This window comes from Poecile atricapillus, chromosome 2, assembly GCF_030490865.1.
Source record: "Poecile atricapillus isolate bPoeAtr1 chromosome 2, bPoeAtr1.hap1, whole genome shotgun sequence".
In the NCBI taxonomy this organism is placed as follows: Eukaryota; Metazoa; Chordata; class Aves; order Passeriformes; family Paridae; genus Poecile; species Poecile atricapillus.
In genome coordinates this window covers 68,006,051-68,024,070 of record NC_081250.1, presented here as the reverse complement: position 1 = coordinate 68,024,070, position 18,020 = coordinate 68,006,051, and the positions used below count along the sequence as shown (strand labels likewise).

General features: G+C 44.6%; 1 protein-coding gene across 2 annotated transcripts in view; it reads right to left on the bottom strand.

The window, feature by feature from the left end:
- Positions 1-11,995, bottom strand: part of SLC22A23 (solute carrier family 22 member 23) — a 107,885-nt gene extending 95,890 nt beyond the window's left edge. For both annotated transcript variants that reach the window (XM_058830400.1, XM_058830401.1), the window contains exon 1: positions 11,450-11,995. In XM_058830400.1, the coding sequence (XP_058686383.1) occupies positions 11,450-11,980 (531 nt within the window). In that variant the 5' untranslated portion in view covers positions 11,981-11,995. The remainder of the gene's footprint in view (positions 1-11,449) is intronic.
- Between the last annotated feature and the right edge of the window lie 6,025 nt (positions 11,996-18,020).

Sequence of the window (18,020 nt, the reverse complement as noted above, 5' to 3'; positions counted from 1 at the left end):
TCCTTTTCACAGAACTGAATAATCTGAGTAGTACTCATAATTACAGCCACAGGACACCACTGTACCAAGGTTTTCCTCTAGACTGCTAAAGGACATAATTTCTCTCCTCCCTTTCTCAGCCCCCAGCAAAAATGACACTCTGGCAACGTTTAATCTTTAAGAAAGTGCATGAGATCCAGAAAGTGATGTGATGCTCAACTCTACAGAAAACAAGTGTGCAGTACAACCACACAAGGGAGACTACAGAAGAAGCCTCCCAGAGGGATGCTCCAGCCCAATTGCAACACTAAAAGCTGGGGGAGTTTTAGTGCCACAGGCATCTCTGTATCCCCTTCTCAGCCATGGCAACATGAGAGCATTTAAATGCTTTAACCTTCAGGGTTCAGAGTAAGGTTCCCTCTCCTTTGAGATCACAGCTGGGCAAAGTACTCCCAATCTGTATTTGAGGTGTCAATGAAGTGTTCTTGAGAACATGTGGCACTTTTGTGACCATCAGTACAATCAGCTGAGTGGAAATATCAAGATCACATTTGAAAATAAGAACATTAAGTAGAGTAAAAACCTGATAGAATTAGCCCTGTAAGACTTGAGAAGAAGGTATAAAAATTAATAATTTTATCTTTTTTTTACCAGCCACATTCAGAACCAAACCTCACCAAACGACACCTTTCCTTATGTTTTTAATCAGACACAAGTGGACTGGAAACCAGAAGAGTCATTAAAAACACAACACGCAAGAAAAACAACAAACCAGCTATTGAGAGATTGTGTTGTTTGTTTTCTTTGAACAGCCACTCAAATAAGCCTACACCACACCTACACTGGAATGCCTCAACCCAACACACAGTCAACACCTGACTTTCAAGCTACTTCCTCTCTATGATGCTAGACCTGTAAAAGCCAAGTACATCTATCATTGTTCAGCTTTATCATAAGTGGATGTTTTTGCTGAAATCTTTGACCAGTGCCTTAGCGCTTAGAGCCTCAGTACTTCAAAACAAAATTTTTACTGAGCAAGTACACACTGGCATTTTAAGAGGTTTATAATCATCCAGATTTGCAAGAACTTTTACTCAGGTGTCAAGAGAAATACCTCTGGCACCACAGTATGACCTTTAGCTCAACATCTGCCTTCTTCCCACTTCTAATAAATCTGAGGTCTTTATCCCCATACGCTGGAGCTTTCTAACTCAACAGATGTGAGGCCTTGTTTGGTTCAGCTTCTTATCCAATTTGTTTTTCTTACAGTGGGAACAACATTTTCTGTACTTTTCATTCTCAGAAACCAGTAAACCATTTCTGACCACAGCAGACACCTGGCAAGGAAAACTGCAGCCCAGAAAAATGACTTGTCAACAGCGAACACAAGGTCATGTACACAGAAACTGTCAGATTGTTTTAACTACGGACATGACTGACCACCTGGCCAATGCACCATTTGAAAAGTAAAGCAAAGAAACTGCTTTTGATACTACCACAAAGACAAAGGTTTTGAGAACATGGGGAGGGAGAGAAGTGGGGACAAAAGTAAGGGGTGGCACATGAGCTGGGGGACATGTGCTTAGCTGTCTTCCAAGAAAGATATAATTAAATTGTGCAGCACAATATGAACATATGAAAACAGCTTCCATCCCCACAAAATAGTACGGGGCTGCATAACCATGAACTTCACAAGTTTCTTCAATGGTTTCTGAAATTTAACATAGCTAAAGTTGCTGAAATACATCTCCTTCAAAACCACAATTTTCTGATATGCTCGTCTTAGCTGTGTAATTTCTACATTCATTTTTTAGCTGCATATTTTTTTAGTCTGGTATTTCAGCCTTAAAAATACAGCACAAAGGCTTGGTGCCACGCATTACCATGTGAACACTGATACAGAACACAGCACTTCCTCCTGGTGTGAAAACTTTGACTCCATCATCATTATGGGAAACCTAAGGCACAGGTTTCCTCAAGCTGCTTGAAACTGGAGAGAGGCAGAGGCACAGTGCCCCTTACATTAATTCCCTCAGAGTAAGCAAGCTGTGTCCACTGTGCCCCACAGGGAGACTCTCTCCTCCTCACAAGCAGTATTTGCGTGGCTCCATTCCCCCCCAGGCAGCCAAAAGACCTTTCTAAAAGCCTTTCAGTCATGGCTCACCTTTAAGGGACATATCTCTAGCGTGAAGAGAAGGCTCAAGCTACATTGCAGTCACAAGACAAGCTGAGAACTTCAAATATGCAAAAGGACACACATTGACTCCATTTCAGTGCCAGTAAATTAACTTGGAAAATATTTTAAATTTAGTGTTCTGCATCAAATTCTTTCTTAGCCTATGCCATAAGCAAAAAAGACCCTCCAAGCTCTCCACTGGGCACATCAAGAGAATCCCAAGATAATGCAGAGCTGAAAAATTTCATCTACCGTTCAACTTCACACTTGAGTCAGGAGCAATTATCTTTTCTATTCCCAAAACTTGCTCTCATCACAGATCTGTTTCTTTTCCCCACTGGGAGAGGCAAGAAAGAAATTCACTGAGTAAATAATAATCGCTAATACACTAACAATTAAAATACTATTTGTTAATGATATGACAATCTTCTGAATATTCAACATGATTAAATCAACTTTTGTAGCATCCACGTACCACCCACTTCTCCATCACTACTTCTTTTATTTTTAGTAGGAGTTCCCTTTATTCTGAGACATTTAGATCTTTTCCAGCCTTCACCATCCAGAGATTAGTCAACTAACTTGTTTCTCAGCTTAGTGATCTGCTTAGTTTTTCCCAACTCCATGTCATCTAACATCAAAGAGTTGGGAGATAAAAAAATCTTGCTTGCAGCTTTCCTGCACAGCATTCATAATACTATATTAATAATTTTCCACAGAGCAGCAGCAGGATATTTCCACACCTCTTTTACATCTCTCTGCTGCAACTAAGTAATTTTTCTGCATGTATTCTGACATGATTAGAAGATTTCACCACAAAACTGGCTTTAATTTTCAATCTAGCCTTTGCTTTAAGACCTTGTAGCTGCCTGCCTGCCTCTGGTTGCATGAAAAGACCATGAGCAACCACGCCCATCCCTAGGACTGAGACACACTGAGAAAAGTGGCATTTGGGTACCATTCCTCAGTTTTCAGCCGACAACGACATTTATTCTGGATGAGGTGAGTGCTGCTGGGACTGACTTCGCAACCAAACTAAAAAAGTTAAACTAGCTATCAAATTTGTATTTAGAACCGGTCTAAGCCCTGTAAATAGAAGCCACACATAAAAAACCCTGCAACATTGTAGTTAAATATTAACATTCACTATCATCTCATTATCAAAAATAAGTTAATGCTTTGTGGACTGGTATTTTTCAGGCTGCCAAAACATGCATGCACAAAATATGTTACAGGCTTGACAGGGCTGACATGGCAAAACCTAGTTTACTACCTTGTTGGGCTTTTTTAAATCCAGGGGTAAAAAAAAACCAACAAATGCAAGCATTGCATGAAACTCTGAAATGGAGAAGGGTGAAGCAGTAGGCAAGAGAAGAAAGTCATTCCTCATGAGAAATACTTGCCATCTTAGATAAAAAGATCAGACACCTTAGCTCTGACATGCAATTACTCCTGCCCTGACCTTGCCCTCTCATCATTTGCAAACTACTATTGCAATGTAGACAAGAAGAAAAGGAGAGGGAAAAAAACCCAGGGGCTGGTATTAATTCAGACCTAAATAAATATTAAGGGTAGGTAAGAAGGGAGAAAAATATTCTACTTGGTTTACAAATCAGAAGGTGAAACTGCTCTTTCAAGCTTGTATTGTTCAAGCAGACAACATTTTACACAGCCCTGGAAGACATAGCAGGGAAAAGGTCTTACAGATTAATTTACAGTCCCTATCCTTAATAATATTTGTAGGGTGGACGTTGCAACACAGTCTGCATGATCATGGACTTTGGCCTGAAGGCCAGGAAGAAAGCAGGCAGCTCCAGAGTGCTGCAGAGTAGCAGAGAGACAGTACTTGGGCCAAAATTAATTCCTCCACCACTGTCTGGAGGCAAAGAACCTTTTTTAGGGAACCAGACCACCCTGCTCTGAAAACAATGCACAAGGGTAACTATAAATCACTTGCTGCTGGAGAAGGCGAACATACCGCCTCTCTGCATCTCACAAGCAGCATTCTTGATTCTCACAGCTTTGCTCCTGGGGGATCTAGATAGGCATTCCAGAAATGAGGATCAGGATATGTCCACTTACCTAATCTTTTGTTCTTGTTTTTCAGTGTAATGACCAGAAATTGGTCCCAGATTATAAGAAAAAACAAAAAATGCTAACAAAGCCTTGTTCTACACACTGAACTTTCCTCCCAGCCCATCATGCCCAGAGCACATTTACCCTCTCCTCATGAGCTCACAGGACAGGCAGGAGGTTCCACCCCAAGCATGCCAGTCACACCAAGCACAGCACTGATTCTTCTTTGTGGGAATAGCTACAAAACTATTGCACGTTCCCAGCAGGTGTGACATGGCATGGATCAGCAGGAACAGCTCAACACATGCATTAATCCCTGTTGCCTGCCAGTTTTTACAGGCTCGTGTGGGGGTAGGCTTCCCAGCACAAATACTGGGTGTGGACCACTGCAGCTCCAGTAGTGCTGAGCAGTTATCAGACACTGAAATGGGGTTTTCCTGGAAACCTCTGCAACACATCCTGATGACATGGATTGAAAGGCTGTTGAAACTCCTTTCTCCCTCCTTCAGGTTCCTTCTTTCCCTTTTGACTTTAACAGGGAATTCAGAAAGCACACAAGTCACCTGCTGTCAGCTGGTAAAAAAAATAAAAATAAATTACATTATGAGAGCTAAACACATGTTTGAGTAGAGGTGATCAAAACCTGAGAGAAGCTGTTTTGATGGAATTTGATGCAAGAACTGAACACTCAGCACTGCTGCAAAGCTGCAGCATATTCCTACAACAGGCTACTCTGATCTTCTACACATTGTCTGCAGCAAACCCCAGTCCTTTGTTCCGTAGCGAGATCTCAGCCTAATTAATTCCACAGTTACTTGTGGGTAAGCCAGCGCCAGCCTGGCTGTGCTGAAGAAGAACGGGAAGAGGAAGGAATATGAAAGGGAGGGAGTGAGAGTAGCTGTCCTGAGCAGAGATGCTAGGCAGGCAGGAACAAATAGACTGACAGAGAAAACAAAAGATGAGGTGCACAAAAGAACTGTATCTCTTTCAGCATTTTCTAAATTTAGCTGTTCTCTAGAAATGATTTGTTAAGATTTAATTAAAGACTTTTCACCATTAATATGGCCAAAGTTTTGAAGTTCAAGAAAATCATAAATCTTGTGCTAGTCCAGATGTTGTTTCATTAAGAAAAGAACCCCTGAAGTTTGGCTGTCCTGTAAGCCTCATCTCAACATTACCATCAGAACTGGCTCCAAATTACATGCTTTCCTGGGTGCCAGTTTCTTTCTTTGACAAGTGCTTAAAAAAACCCATGAGGTCACCTTTTATAAAGGCAGTCTTGTAGCCAGGCTAAGAAGAAGTAAAACTACTAGTGAATTTCAGAAATTTGGGGTTAGACTGCCTGCACAGCTGGTAAAGACTCACCACAGCCAGCAATTTCTGTCACAACATGGGCAGGGTCGGTATATTTAAATTACATGACAGAGACACAGGATGTATTAGGGAGTGGAAACAAAAACAAACAGAACCCCAAGCATTTCAAACATCATGTCCATCCAGGAGGTTAAAAAAAAAAAAAAAAGGCAGTTGTTTGACATATATACAAAAAATGACTGATATGAAAGGCTCAATAGCAAGCCTTGGATAGCTGAGAATGTCTTAAAGATATTTCAATACAGAATTGCCTTCCTGAAGGATCATTGCTAGCTCTAGAAATGCTACAAACTATTGATGGTAAGCTGAAATCAGATTCCTGTAACTGAGCTGCTTTATCTTAAGGGTGATAATAAACATGAACTGCATGCACGTTTCCTGTAGTGAAAAAGAATCCATGCCAGAAAAAAACCCCAAACTACCTGAGTTCCGACGTCAGTATCGGTCTTAATCCAGTCTCTGTTTTCTAGACCAACTGCTTTTAAAGGCTTTGGCCAGTACAAAACACCCCCAAATAAGTAAAACCAATTATAGGCTCACTAAGCAAGAAGCGTTATGATATCAGACTTGGTTATTTCAAATATCAGATTATTTGCTGTTTACAGGCAGAGGACACTTCTTCACATGGGAAGTTGCAGGTGCTGTTCCCAAAACAGCTGTCCCCTTCCTTGATACCAGTCAGCCAGGAACTCGCCCTGTTCTTTCAGGGTGTTGCTCAATGGAACCCTGATAATCAGGAGACTCCATCACCACACTCAGTGTGTGCAAGCAAGTGCCAGGGCAGCTGCAGCAGGACAAGCCAACAGGTCCCCTTCGCCTCCTCTTTAACAAAAAGATTTGTCAAGGCTGTGAAGGCTCAGAGCAGTAACCACTGACTCTTTATCAGCTAACCTGCAGAGGGAAGCAGGAAAAAAACATACTTTGGGATCTCTCGCATAGCTGAGGAAGCCATGGAATAAGATAGTAGTAGACTTTGCAATGACCCAGCAGTACTTCTGGATACCTCTGACCACAGGGACTTGTTGACCCCTTCAGCACCCATTAGAGGCTGAGAGTCACTCCAAAGCCTTGGCTGAAAGAAATTTAGAATAAACTTTCTGCCCATTGCAAGTCTCTGCCTTGCGGGTCCCTACACCCCCTTCAATCTGGTCAGGGGAAACAAAATGATGTAGTAGTTTCAATATTGCCAATTCTGACCCAAGTACCACAGTGGGTACAATAATTCTAGGTTTTCATTGATTTGGGACTAGGTAGAAGCCAGTCAGCCAGAAACTAACACTGACAAGACAAATTCTGTCAGTTGCAGGGAAAAAAAAGAAGCATCAGCATTTCTAAAGTCTCTTTGCAGAGACCAGCCAACTGGAGAATATGCAGAAACAAATGAGATTACAGGCACAAATGGGAGGAGATAAAGGTGACACAGTTCTTATTTTGGGAAGGACCTTGTCAGAGCGATCCCTTCAGAGTAATTAATAACTATACTCTGAAGGTCCATTTAAAATGCACACCTATCCTCTAGCCCAGGAAATATTATTCTGCAAGCTGTGCCAAATCTATCATCACTATTATCACAAAGAAATTTGTTTGTTTGCTTCATCATTTCTGGATACTTGCAGATACCAGCAATAATCCCACAAGACAACACCACAGACTAAAGCACATGTTACTACACTGAAGAATTTAACTTCAATTAACCCAGTAGAACACACAGGAAAAGAAGGAAAGGTTTCTTTTAAGAGGAAGTTTTCTACCAGTTTAACAAGCTGAATCAGATGAAGGTATGCCCAGAAAAGTGCCAGAACTGCAATAAAAGCAAGGAGAAGGAAGACCAGTTAATCACAGACATCTCCCCTTGCAGGAGCAAAGAGTACCAGTCACAGACCAAACCAATTCGAGTTCAGCCAGCCTTGCCCCTGGACAATTTGGCTCTTCTGACTTCAGCTCCCCTTTTTTTGGCAGGGACAATTTGCTAAGGGCTCAGCCAAATTGGCATGAAAATGTTTGAACCAGCGGCAAATAGGTAAAATGATTGCCATGTTACTTTGGAAAGAAGATGACTCAACCCAAATCAAGTGGGAAGTTGAGAGCCAAGCGAACAGCATTGCAGGAAAACAAGGCATCTGGAGCATAAAAGTAGTCACAACAGGAATTCCCTTGTGACTAGACATGAAATATTATTACATAATTGCTCCAAGTGATTAAAATGCAGTCTTCAACTAAGCGCTTCCCTCTTACGCCAACCCCAAGAGGTGGAACGATCTGGAACGTTGCAAGTGCACACAGAGGGATGCTATGCCATCAACCTCTGCAATTTAATCAAGCCCAGTCCTTGCTCATCACCAGCTTTTGGTCTCCATTATACTGATTTGTACAATGCAAGTAGCATGCAGAACAGCAAACAACCCCACCACTTAATACAATCAAACACAGAGGATGGGTCATCCTAGTAACAGAGTGAAAAAACCAACAATCATCAACCCTGTAACTAAGAGCTTCCATGAAAACGTTGATAACAGCTGGCTTTGTAGGTAGTCAGAAGGTGCAGGCACTAAAGAAGTTAGTAAGAGAGTTAGAAAAGTCCCTGCTGAGCACACACTCCAGCTTCCTGCTAAACTTCATGGCTACATATGCTTAGTTGTCATTATGTTGCTCACTGTGTTAATGCTAATAATTTACCTGAAACACCAGTTTGCAAATGGCTAAAAGGAGATCTCAAGTTCCCCCACAGAAAAGAAATTAAAACAGTGTTTCTCAGCATCCTTCCTTCGGACACTGGTGAGATGATACATGGACCATTAAAAAGACTTTTTTTTAAACTAGCCTTTTGCCTAAGGGCTGGTTTAGGGTGTACCTCTCAAGAAATACATGTGCACTCTGTTTATAACAGTATGGTGATGTTGATGTTGTGATAAAGAATAGATGGAAATTTTCAAAGAATCATTTAGCAGTGAAAAAGCCTTGCAAGTGGATTGTGCTAAGGGAAGATATTTATGTACAAACCAAGCTAAAGACCAAGATTTATGTGCCAAGTCAGGACATTAGCTCAGAAGGGTGATTTAACACGGCCACTGGAATCCCTGTGGTTAAATTATGCATCTGACCTCTTCACTACATGTATTTCAGCAGTGTTAAATAATAAGCACTATGTCCTTTACTACCATTTCCAGTTCTAATGACTGGCAGCACTATAAAAAGCACCGTTCCCAGTGACTCAGTCAAGCAGGTCAGGGTAATGACAGTGTCTAACACAGCAATGCCTGTCTTCAAGAAAGGTGCAAGGCCAGCCCTGGCTCCAGCAAACACTCAAAAGTGGGGCTAAACAAAGCACCGAGCAGGGCAGGAAATAGCAAGACCTCCGCTCTGTCAATCCCAAGCATGACACAGGCTGGGAGAAAACGGGCACCAGGGAGGGGTCAGCTGAGAAAGCCTGCAAAGGGATACAGCATCTGATGAAGGGTGTACCATTAAGAGAGAGGCTATGGAGACAGTGGAACCTAGCACAGTTTAAGGACAGCTATCCTGCCCCTGAGGAATGGGGGGAACAGTGGTGTCTCATATGCACGTACACCAAATATGCTTTGTGCTAAATAACCAGAATTGTTTCATTGTTTCTGAATACAAAGCAATGATGGAGCATCCAGCAGCTATTAGCTCAGACCACTGAAAGTAAGTACAAGAGGATTTACTTGCCAAATAAAAGTACATTTTTTATTAATATACTTTTGGCTCTCTTTATGATATTTCAATATAACCCCTGGCTACTACACAGATGAGCATATATTAGACTAAGATTTAATAAAACTCTATTTAGAAAGATGAGAACATTGCATAATACATTACAGAAATAAATGTATTTTTGAGGAGAGTTAAGGGTGATCTGAACATCCAGTCTCTTGAATTCATCCAGAGCAGCTCTTTCTCACAAAGGACAGTGAGATGCATGTAAGAGGAATCAGCAGTTACAAGAATTGCTCCCAGTGTATCAGAGCTCCTGGGGATTGATAAGAAATGAAGTCCAAATCAAGCTATGATGGTGTTCTGTCTGGGTTTTTCCTCTCTTTCTTCATTAGAGTAAAAACAGGCAGCACACCCACACAGAAAGCCCGCAAAACAAAACCAAAGCACAAACTAAGGAGGAATCCTGACCCTGAGAAAACAATCTAATTATAATTACATGGGATTACAAATCAAAGCAAAAAAGCTGCCAGGTTTTTGGAAGTGAGCATACAATAAAAATAAAAACTCCACACTGGAAAAACTCATAGTCTCAAAAGATGATTATTTTTCTTTCTAATAGAAAACAAGACAGCAGGGGCCACAGATGTTTGTTTATCCCTTAAAATTGATCTGCCCTTTACCACAAGTTCTTCCAAAGAACACTTTTTTTATTATCTCTAAAGAAGCATGCAAGACAGCAAACTAACTCTCCCTTGACCTTTTGTGGCCAACTTGACGATGACCTTCAAAAGATTCAAACATTTCCAAAAAATTTTTTTGAAGTTTAGACTAAAAAAAATATTTCAGGAGAATTTTTTCACGCCAAAACTTCGGTGTTAAAGCCCCAAACATATGAATAGCTCAGTCTCTGGATATAAACAGAAGAAAACCTTCTGACCTTTTTAAATCTAATTTTCTTACACATTTCTGTATCACAAACTATTCAGATCCAACATGTACCTATGTTTCTCTCACGAAAGGAGTGTAGTAGCTGGGTTACCCTCCTTTTTAATCCATTCTGGGTTCAAGGTATTGAGGGATTTTCTTTTTCCCTGTTGCACACTCTTTCAAGGGACACAAAGAGAAAGCTAAATGATTTTCAGTGGTTTAATGTAAGTGCATGCTGGCTGACCAAAGCACAATTATGTTGTTCATCTGATTGTTGCCTCGTTTCTTTATCCCAGCTAGATAAACACAGTTAAGCTAAAACACTGTTCCCAGGCAGGAAGTAATTTTTGCTGATCTTAGGAGGGGGTCTTGAGAATAAGGGAACTACTTCCCTTGTGTAACCATTTCATTTTACATTTCCAGGAGCTCCGGCTGCCTGTTAATATCAATAAGGCCCATCTGCAGTCAGCAGGGCTTTTGCAGGTCCGACACTATAAACAAGCAAAAGCTTTCAGGTGAAAAGGGAAGGTGATTTTTTGTTATGCACTAGCCAGCAAATATGAAGAGAGAGCAGTAAGCGGCACAGTCCCTTCAATAAAAATTTTCCACTTTAGTCATTACACGGGGAAGCACAAAACACAGCAGCATGCACTTTCTGCTTCTGGAGTAAAACAACTTGTGTGAGACGTTTCTTTAATTGCTCTGCCAAAACAGTTCTCAAGAGCATAAGTACAAAACCGGAAGAATTCAGGAGAACTTTTGTCTTATTTTACTCACAACAGCCACCATTTCTTCCCAAAAACCAACCTGGTTTTTGATGTGCTTTAGCATACTTCCACAAAGATCAACTGGAGCCCTCTCCGCAACCCTTTCCCCTTATCAGCGGGGGACATGCCTACAGCATCTTTCCCACAGACACCCAGAGACAGCAGGAAAGTACCAGGAACCCGATGAGACACACACAGGATCCCGTTTCAGGACATAACTTTGCAGCTGAGTGCCCCAACCAGCGTGCGGGTACAAGTCCACAGGCTGGACACCTAGTGTGACACCCCGGGAGGGAAAGGGCTGCCGGATTGACTTTCTCCGGGTGGGAGGCTAACCCACGGGGGCTCGACTGACCCAACCGCATCACGCAAGGACAGATCCGTGTCGTGTCCAGCTACTCCCCTTGCCTTGGAAGGCGCGGGTCCATGAGGGCGGGACGGGGAAGGGGCCGAGGGAAGTCGCCTTTCTCACCTTGCTCACGACGTTTTGGACGAGGCCGGCTCGGATGCGGTAGTGCCACTCGCGGCAGCCGCACTCGCTGGCGTTGCCCCCCGCGGGGGTGGGTAGCCCGGGCGGGGGGAAGATGCTCCCGTTGCCGCTGTGGTTGGCGTGGATCGGCGCCAGGGTCTCGCTCCAGTTGCCCTGCCCGTCCGCCTCCCGGCACCAGAAGTCGGGCTGGTCCAGGAGGAAGGAGTCCGAGAACTTGCTGAAGCCGATGACGAGCGCCGGGACCCAGGTGAGCAGCACCAGGGTCCGCTGGTACCGGCCGCCCAGCCCCCCAAGGAAGGGTAGCACCGAGCCGTCGTAGTCGAGGAGCAGCGGGCTGCAGGCGGCTGCGGGCGCCGGCACCGGCACCGCCTGGATCTCGGCCCCGGCGGCGTTGGCGGGGGGCGGCCCCGGGGGGGCGGCGGCGCCCCCCCCCACGGCCCCCGGCACCGAGCCGTTCTCCTCCGGCAGCGGCCGGCCCCCGCCGCCCGCCTCACGGCGTCGGTCTATCGCCATCCAGCCGCCCGGGGAGGCTCACATAGGGGGGGCCGGGGCAGCCCCGGCTCCCTCGAGAGTCCTTCCCTCCCTCTGCTCCGCGCACGCACACACACCTTGCAACGTAAGATATTGCACACACGCTCCCAGCCGGACCCGGCAGGAGACGGATGGGGGAGGGAGAGAGGGAGGAGGGGAGGAAGGACAGGGGCGAAGAAAGGGGGAGGCACCGAGGGAGCCCCTCGCTCGCTCCGTTCCTCACCCGCACCCTGCGGCCACGAACCGCTGCAGCTGCCGGCGGTGCCCCCCCTCTCCTCTCCTGTGCGTCAAGCTGCACTCATCCCAGCTCTCCCTTCCCCCTTCCGAGAGGCACCGCCGAAAATACAAGAAAGGATCCAGCCGGATCCGAGCATGCGATGGGCCAAAGGAGAGGAAGGGAGAAGGCGGGAGGTTGGAAGAGAAAAGAGAAAAAGAGAAAAAAAGCCAGCCACCCTGCGAACCAAACCCTGCAACAACAAACCAAGCAAAACCGGTGCAGCAAGACACCGAACACGCCTCCTCTCCCGGTTTTGGTGAGGAGGGGGAGGAGGGACGAGAGGCAAGGCAAAGGAAGGAGGAGAAGAAAATAACAGCTCCCGACGCGGCTTCCCCGCTTCCCGCACAGCTAAGGGCTCCCCCCCGGCCGCGGCAGCAGCGGCGGCGGCAGCCCCCAGCACCTCCCCGCCGACCCCTCGCAGTCCCGCGTCCCGCACATCTGGCTCTGCAGCAAGGGGCCCCGCCGGCCCCTCCGCGGCCCGGGCTGCGGACGCGGTCACCGCCGCCACCGCCGCCGCCGTGCGCCTCCCGCGGCAACCCGCTCTCCGCGCCGTGCCGCCGGCCGCACCTCCAGAGGCGGGCGGACAAACCCGCCCGGCTCCTCGCCCTCCGCCTCCCGGCAGCCCCCACCTGCCGGCCCGGCGCCACCGCCCCCCGCTCCGCCCCCGCGGTGCCGGGCGGCCGCACCTGCTCCCGCCGCGCCGCCGGCCCGGCCCGGCCCGGCCCCCCCGCACGGAGCCGCCGCCGCCGGGGGCGGGCCGGCGCCGCGGGGCGGGGAGGGCGCGGGGCGGCTTGGCGGGGGCTCCGCGCCTCCCCGCGGCCGCGCTGCGCTCCGCTCCGCTCCGGCGGGCCGGGGCAGGTAGGGCGAGGGCTGGGGAAGAGTAGGAGGAGGAGGCGCTCCGGCTCCGCAGCGCGCTAGCTCCGTATCAATTATTTACACGGTATGCGTGCCTTTAATAACGCAGCGCGGCTGCAGCGGGCTGGGCGGGAGCGCACCGCATCGCCGAGCCGCAGGAGCACCCTGTGTGGCTGAAGAAAGGACGAGACTCGGAGGGAAGGACTGAAAGGTGAAGGGGGCATTTCTGAGACCTAGAGGGCGGCGAGGAGACGTGCCTGCATCGCTTCAGTCAGCCTGTCACATTAGTACACACTTCGAAGAAAATTATATCCTGTTAGCACCTGACGTTAATTGTAAAACAGGCATTTCAAATTTGTGAAGGTTATTTTTATGTTAAGCTAAATTTACTTCAGCGTGTAAGTGCCTCCGACTATTTTCATCGTGGAGCACAGCCCGTGCATTACTGAACTGTGTGGTTATTTTTTCCTTTGTAAGAAGGGAAGGGGAGAAAACAGATCAATATACACTTGTACACATAAACACACCTAGTGAGCAGAAAATGCTTGTGTACATTAGAAGAGGATGGGTGTCATTGCCAAATATAAATGGGAGAGCAAGTTGTTGATGGAATTTCATGTACTTGATTTGGTCTCTGCTGGCAAATTATTGTACACCATTAATGCCTTAGACCTTCCTCCCTTTAGCTCTTTGTCTTAGAGAGGACACCAGAAAGGTTTCACATCTACACCACTTCAGTGTGGCTCTGTGTCCCTTTTTTTGGGGCTTCCCTGGATTCTGCTCTGAGGAAGAGCTTCAGAGGCTCTACAGCCTTTCCAGGTGACACCTTATCCTTCTCTCCGAATATTCTTTACTGAAATGTGAATGTGGTGGTCCCTGCCAAGGGAAGTCTCCTCTTTCTCTGTTGCAGTGTCCTTTTACATCTGATGGCTGCTATCACATCCCTGTGCCATGTTTTAAGATGACCAGCTGCAATTTATCCACTTTCCTTGCAGTCTCTTTGGCCACTGACTGCCTGAAGCTTTCTGGTCTCTCAGCTGGTGTCTGCAAGCTGTGCCCCAGCCTCTGTACATGCAGGGGGTAGCCCTGCCTGCAAAAACAATTCCTCTCATTGCTTTTCAGTCACATTCTTTGCTTTCCAAGCAACTTCTTAGGATTATTTTGAATTCTTATTTCATCCTCCGACGTGTTTGCAGTTGCTCCCCAGTTAATGCCAGCTTGGAAGGCTGCTAATAAAATTTGAACTTTTTCAAATAAACTCAACTATCTTCCTCATAAGCACGTGCATAGAGCCTAACCAAGGCACAGATGAGTGGAGTCCACTCTCCCCTCTTCCATAACATGGTCTGCTCCTCATTGCCTAGGGAAATTCAGCCAGATTGTCCCAGTTTCTAGCTGACAAATTCATATTAATAGTTGATTATCCTATTGTTTCCTTCTACCTGTATACAAATTGTGTGTCTTTTTGTACTAGATGTTTTCTGGGGCTAAAATCTGGCTTATTTATTTCTTTTCAAATGCCACTTTTAAGGACAGTCATCAGTTTGCTTATTTCTTGGCCATCTTCCCTGGATTCTCAGAGATAAATACTAGTGTTTCCAGCGCTGCTTGAGACACTTCCTTCACTACCCTGGCATAAAGTGCAGCCAGAAGTACTCTCTTGTAACTGGTTCTAGCCCAGCTTGGGCTGAAGCCTTATTCCCTAGTCATTAATGTGTATCACACCAGTCACCTGATCAAAAGAGACCTCTTTTAGCCAAGACTGGTGCAAAGAAAGCCTGAGGCAGTCTGAGCCCTCTCTGGCACCAGTCGATAGCTTTCTCTCTCTGATGAGTAAGCCACTTACTTTTGACTTCCTCTTACCATTGATGTACTTACCATGTGATTTCTCATTACTTAGGATGTTCTTGCTAGTTAAGTTTTATTTCTGGTATTGGCTTTTTTTTTTTTTTTTGTGCTTGTCCTTACCCATTCCTGCCAAGCAGCACTTCTACACTCATCCCATGGAAAGATCTGCTCTCTCTGTGTGTGCTTTTTGTGAGCTCATCATTAGCCCAATTGCCTGCTTCCTAACATACATAAATTTCTTCTGCAATGTGATTATATGTGACAGGTCTTCTAGAAATTCACAGCTACCGCTCACTCAAGAGGAAATACTATGTCATGGCTTGGGACTGACAGACTGAAATGTTGAGGGGAAGAGAACTTTAGGAATGGAGGTCTCAAGCTGAAGTTCCAAGAAAAGAGAAATTTGACTGAAGAACGCGAAGAATTGAAAACTGGGGGGAAATGAGAGGGAAAAAAAGAGCCCTTAGAGAAGCAAGTGGCATAGCAGATCTGTAGAAAGAGAATGAAGTCATACAGTACAATGAAAAGCCTGTAATGAGAGGTTACAACCCTTACTCAAACTGATCAAATGTTTTCATCCCAAGCACCTTTTCTGGGCTGCTTCTACAACCTGAGTTTTTGTTTGGAACTGAAAAATTTCAAAGGTAGCATATTCCTGAGGGTTACGCATTTTTACATAGTAGGAGTTCTGCCCTTGAAATAGTGATCCTCAAGAGACTGTTTTTGAGTTGGAGAAGGTTGCAGACAAAAGAGGAAAGAAAACACATTTCTAGGAGCTAAGAAATAAATTTTTGATGAAATAAGTACTACTGAAGCAAAATGCTATGGAAAAAAACCCAACTTTCAAATAAGAAAAATGCCTTTATATATTTCTGTGAAAACTGATTTTGGTTTAAATGAGAAAATAAAAATTGTTTTAAAGGAATATTCCAGATGTGTGGTAGGCCCTACACATGAAAAAATGCTGAAGCTAATCACCAAGATTCTCTCTCTTGAGCAAGTCTTCATGAGGAGCTACATTTTGTGATCAAGGTTTCTCCAGCAGTGCCTCTTTGACCTCAGAGAGAAGAAGCAGGATATTTGTGAAGTAATCCTTCACAAAAATACAGAAAGATACAGTTTAAAAAATAAGTTGTATTCAAGAAGAGAACAAATCAATATATTTTGATTTATTTCATCCAGCTTCACTGAGTTATATTAGAAAAACTGTGCACCGTTATAACCTGGGTCATCAACTGTTTGGGGTGGAGGAACAGAGAAGGTGACTATGACCTACTCTGACAGGAGCAGTTTGACTGCCCTGTTGCAGAACAAACATCCTGTCTATTGGCACCCACCGCAGCTTAAGAGGGTTTCAAGCCAGGACCCAGAGAAATATTATCATAATTACACAAAGGAAGGAAAAAAAAATCAAGCTCTCTTAGCCTTGGCATTAATATTTTCACATTCTTGGAAGGCCAGCCACAGTACTTTGAAGAACTCCTGGCATAAATTCCTGGTTTATGTGGAATTTGCAGCAGCTTCATTCCATAGCAACAACCGTAGCTATATTTTATTGTTTTATGGGATGCATGCTTCGTTGCCTTTTTTGTCTAAAGGAATCTTGTACTGTAGAGGTGAAATTATGACAGTGCAATAAACCAAAGCTACTTGCTGCAAAGTTTGATTAATAAACTTACCTATTGGAATGAAGACTATTTATATACTGGAGAGAAGCATGGTATCTTCATAGGATCATATGAAAATTCAAGTTGAAAACGATCAGGAGGTCTCTAGTCTCCCTTCCTCTTGAAGCAGAATTGGCTATGGGGTTGGATCTGGATGTGCACTTTATCAAAGTGCTATAAGAGATTTTTCAGCTCAGGAGGGTCAGGTGAGAACTGTCAAAGCTGGATGTTAGGTAAGATGAACCAAAAGAAACAAGAATGAGTTGAAAGTTGTAAAAGGGGCTAAGCCACCTGGGGAATAGGTAGAAAAGCCTGTGCTTATTCCAGTGTGCTCTCTTATGATCCTGATTGAACCAACAACACCTGACTTTCACCATTGTTCTGATGTCAGCAAACATTGGTGAAACTCACCGGAAAAATGTTCTGTCCCTCCTGATGCTGATTCAAAAAAGACGACAGCCAATTATTTGTGTCATTTACTCTGCTGGCAGAGGTATGTACCCCATATGGGGAGGGATGAAGCAGGCAAAAGGTTCCCATCCTGTCTCCTACGGATGTGAGCACACTGAGGAATGTGGATGACTTTGTGTATTATCCTAAAACCAGAGAAAATTATTTGTACAGTAATTGTTGGAAAAAATCCTACGTGTTGCAAAGTCAAGCAATCTGACATTGGTAAATGCTGTGACTAAGATTGCTTGGGCAATGTCAGTTTGTGCCCTAGATCTGGTGCACATGCATACTGATGCAAACTTTAATGAATTGTGCATTATACTACAACCTATAATTACATAATTGCTGACATTTTTTCTTGTAGATCTCCTATTTTGTTCAGTTAAAAATAAAAATAAATCAAAAAAAATAGATGCTCACCTAAGAGTCTTGATTCTCAGCATTTAAAATACCTTTGGGAATCTGCATCTTAATGAGAAGCATTTCAGTATTTTATTTTTCCTTTGTTTGGTATGGAGACCCATGACTTATTTAAGGTACTACCCTACTCTCAAAAACTAATGATTAATGTCCACATGCGACTCCTTACAATTCTCCCCTTTGAAGTATCCAAGTGTTCCACAAATACTAATGTACTTATTTTCATGGTGTCTCTGTAAGGGGAAGGTTTATTACCTTCTTTTCATATTGGTAATCTCAGAGGCAGATAGGTTAAGGTAAAAACCTTGATGTTTTGAGTACTTGCAGCTCACAGCAGTTTAACATTCTAGAGTATGGTGCAGCATTTTACATTTTTGAAGCCCAGATCCTGCTGGCAACTGGGATTGTGCAGTGTTTTTGCAAATCAAATTCCTGAGTCTCAAGGCATGCACTCACAAAATTAGACAAATGCAACTGGATTAGCATCATACAGTGCTCTGAG